The following is a 3,841-nucleotide window of genomic DNA, read 5'->3' as shown; positions in this document are numbered from 1 at the left end:
ATGGTGGGACAAGACATGTTTTTCACAAAGGGATGGTCAGTATTTGTCTTAGAGAACTCACTTGACGATGGTCATTTACTAGTTTTTTACTATGATGGGGAAATGACTTTCAACTTTACGCATTACGATCATTCGGCATGTGAGGTCGAAGAAGAAGAAAAGTCTAAGAGGTTTGGGCAGACAAGTTCGAGGAAGAAGTGGCATACTTGTTTCTCTTCTTCTTCAATTTTCAAATACGGGCTTGTTAAGACTCCGGAAAACCCTTTTTTCGTGACGAAACTTCAAAGAAAGAAACCAAATGGACTGGTATTATTGAAGCCTCAATCTATTTTAATTTACATTTTTTTTATAAATTCTAAAAATCATTGTTTATGATGTTGTTATTTAATGTTGAAGCATGTTCCTGCTGATGTGATGAGAAACTATGGCATTAAGCTTCCTTCGACGGTTTTGATAATCGATCAAGAAGGGAGACAAATCTATACCGAGGTGGTGACATGGACAGATGGGAGGACGAGGATTGTGGAGGGATGGAAGTTATTTGTGAGGAACAACAACCTTAACGAAGAAGACAGGTGCATTTGTGAGATCGTGGTCAACGATGATGAACCACCGCAAGTACTTTTCTTGAAGATGACGGTTCTTCGAGCTGGTTCATGGCTTCCCAAATTAATAGGCCGTCATAATAATTAGTATTGGTTTGTTAATTTCTATCTAGTTATTTGTGTGTTGAGTTTGATGATGTTTGTTGTTGTTTGTAATTTGAACTTTTCCTTATTCTGTTGTTCTAGTTTTTCTTTAATTATCGAAGTCTGAGTTTGAGTGTGTAATCAATTACTATTAATTATTATCTAATATAAGTAGGGGTGTTCAATATTTGGTCTGAACCGAATATCCGACCGAATTCGAATTCACCGAATTCGAATTTCATTTTCGGTTTTCGAATCGAATTTCATACCAATTCGAATTCAAATACGGTTTTCGAATTGGTTTCGAGTTTTAGTTTCAACTCGAAAACCATACCGAAAACCGAATTCTATTTTTTTATTATTTATTCTTCCAAACTTAGCTTAAGAAAAAGTTCAAAATAATCAAATTAGAATATTTTGAACTCAAGATTTAATAATAATAAAAGAGTAACAAAAGCATTTGTGGTCTAGTGGTAGAATAGTACCCTGTTATGATACAGATCCGAGTTCAATTCTTGGTTAGTGAAATTTATTTTGAGTTATGCTAGTTTCAAAAAATAAAAAAAAAAACGAATTCGATTTGTATTCGAAATTCGAACCGAATATCAAATTCGGTTCGGTTTAATTAAAATTTATTCGAATTCTGTTCGATTTTTGAATTGGCTAAAAAACATAAAAATTTGAATAAACCAAACCGAAGAACTTGAATAACCCGAAAACAGAATCGATGAACACCCCTAAATATAAGTCTTTATTTTAATATAAATAAATTATGCTCCATCATGTTAGAAGCTTTTACTTTTGTGATACGGATGAATAATAACCGAGAGAGAGAACCCAATATATGTTATGAAATAGATAATATTTATATCATGGTAAAAAATGGTTTCAAAATAACAATAAAAATTCTAAATATGTTCAAGAATAACAGCACAAATTATTAGTGTATCCAAGATTAATCAAATTATCATCCCAACAATATTTTGACAGTTATAAAGATATGTAACAAAATATGTATATTTTCCCCAATAATATTATATGTTATAATCTAAATGGAATACTTGAACCTATACATTTATATTCCGTAAAACCAAATGAAAAGTGAATTTGGATTTCAGTCTTCAAGACTCATTTTAATTTAATTAGATCCTTAAAGAATTGTGTTAAACAAAATTTATGAAATTTTCTTTAATCTATAAGCAAAAAGACAAAATAAATAAATAAATAAAATAGAAAACATCAACAAACAAAACCACAAAGAGGGTATTCATAGATTCGGTTTTCGGGTTATTCAAAACATAAAAAAGCAGAAAACATCAACAAATAATACGACAAGTAGGAGTGTTCATCGGTTCGTTTGTCTGATTATTCAAGTTCCTCGATTTAGATCATTTGATTTTTTATTTTTTTAAGTCAATTCGAAAACCGAACCTAATTATAAAATAAATTTGAACTCTTTTTTTAATCTAATTATTTAGTTATATCTAATAAACTATTTAATTATATCTAATCAATTATACAATATATAATTAAAATAAATAATAAGAAAAAAAATTCAGTTTTTAGTTTGGTTTTCAAGTTAGAATTTCAACTTGAAAATTAAATCGAAAATTTTATTTGAATTGGTTTAAAATTTGATATGAAAACCATAAATGAAATAAAACTCGGTAAATTCGAATTTGGTCGAATGTTCGTTTTAGACCAAATATTGAACTCGTAAAGACGATATATGTTCCTCCACTCCGGATGGTTTCATGTTCCCCTCGCATAGAGGGGAAAAACAATCATTTTAAAAACAAAAGATTTTTTTACTGTTTTTCCCTCGCTATGAGAGAAAACACGAGGAATAGGAACCATCCAGAGCTGACAATCCCGGTGCGTAAAAATAAATGACAAAATAAGAATTCTGAAGTCATAGTATTTGGAGTGACATTTCATTAATATGGAAGTATTTTCGTGGACAATGCAAAATTTTGGTTGGTGATGGTTATTCAATTAGTTTTTGGAATGACATATGGTGTAGTGTCAGAAGTCTTTCCTCATTTTACCCGGTCTTTTCCTCGATTTCTATATGTAGAGATGCTACGATCAAAGATATGTTTGACGCGAGTTCTAATGGTTTTGTAAGAAGAAACAGATAAAGGAGAAGACTAAATGCTAAAGAGTTAGCTTCACATGATAGAGTGTTGACTTGGTGGGCCGTAAAGAGGAGAGTGTTGACTTGGTGGGCCGTAAAGAGGTGAATCCTTCTTTATGTGATATTTTGCGTTGACAAGATACGATAAATTTAAAGTTAGTCATTATTATTCTTTAATTGCGTAGAATGCTTCTTACGATCTCATATGGGAGAAGTTGTAGGACTCTAAGTTCTCATCGAAGATCTTGTTCTTTCGATGGAGTGTCATACATGGAAGGATTTTGACAGATGATAAATGTATGAAAGGAGTGTATTATGGCAAGTCGTTGTAGGATATGTCATAAAAAGGTATTTCCAAAACTATGATCTATTCATTTTCATTTGTTTGTCTATATGTACAATAAATTTGAATATTAATCATCTGAATATAAAACTTTTGACTACATAAATATGGCTCATTAATAGTACAATTAATCAAAACAGAGGATCTCCTTCCTTCTTCATAACAAGAAAAAATTTCATTTTCATTTGTTTGTCTATATGTACAATAAATTTGAATATTAATCATCTGAATATAAAACTTTTGACTACATAAATATGGCTCATTAATAGTACAATTAATCAAAACAGAGGATCTCCTTCCTTCTCCATAACAAGAAAAAATGGAGAATGAAGACCATTTCAGCTTCTTCAAGATCATTCTACCTGGCCAAACAAAGTTTGATATAATGGTAAGTAACTCTTTAGTTTCTAGCTAAGATTGATTTTTATATCTTCACTAACTTAGAACATGTATAATATAATTACATAGAATCCCTCAAAACTTCACCAACAAATTTGCAAAAAAAATCTTTCCACAAGATGCAATCCTTAAAGGTCCTTATGGGAAGATTTCTCCCGTTAAACTAAGGAAATATTCGAAGGTTAGGTAAGGATTGAAGATGGGTAGAAATTGTTTTACAAAGACTCCCGCTTTGAAGGCAGGGAATTCACGGTCTTCACTTGAAACTCGCAC

At 30.9% G+C, this 3,841-nt stretch overlaps 1 protein-coding gene across 1 annotated transcript; it reads left to right on the top strand.

The window, feature by feature from the left end:
• Positions 1-693, top strand: LOC124924713 (B3 domain-containing protein REM5-like). Its single transcript, XM_047464709.1, has 2 exons — positions 1-306; positions 397-693. The coding sequence occupies exons 1-2, from the start codon at positions 1-3 to the stop codon at positions 691-693; spliced, it is 603 nt and encodes a 200-aa protein (XP_047320665.1).
• Positions 694-3,841: the final 3,148 nt, after the last annotated feature.

The sequence above is a fragment of the Impatiens glandulifera genome, chromosome 2 (genome assembly GCF_907164915.1).
Source record: "Impatiens glandulifera chromosome 2, dImpGla2.1, whole genome shotgun sequence".
Lineage (NCBI taxonomy): Eukaryota > Viridiplantae > Streptophyta > Magnoliopsida > Ericales > Balsaminaceae > Impatiens > Impatiens glandulifera.
The sequence above is the reverse complement of the archived record's forward strand: the minus strand, read 5'-3'. Positions and strand labels throughout refer to the sequence as shown.

Excerpts from the sequence above, each read along its gene's own strand:
- LOC124924713 (XM_047464709.1), top strand. The coding sequence starts at position 1 with ATGGTGGGACAAGACATGTTTTTCACAAAGGGATGGTCAGTATTTGTC. Across the intron at positions 307-396 it reads GAAAGAAACCAAATGGACTG|CATGTTCCTGCTGATGTGAT; the intron begins GTATTATTGAAG and ends TTAATGTTGAAG.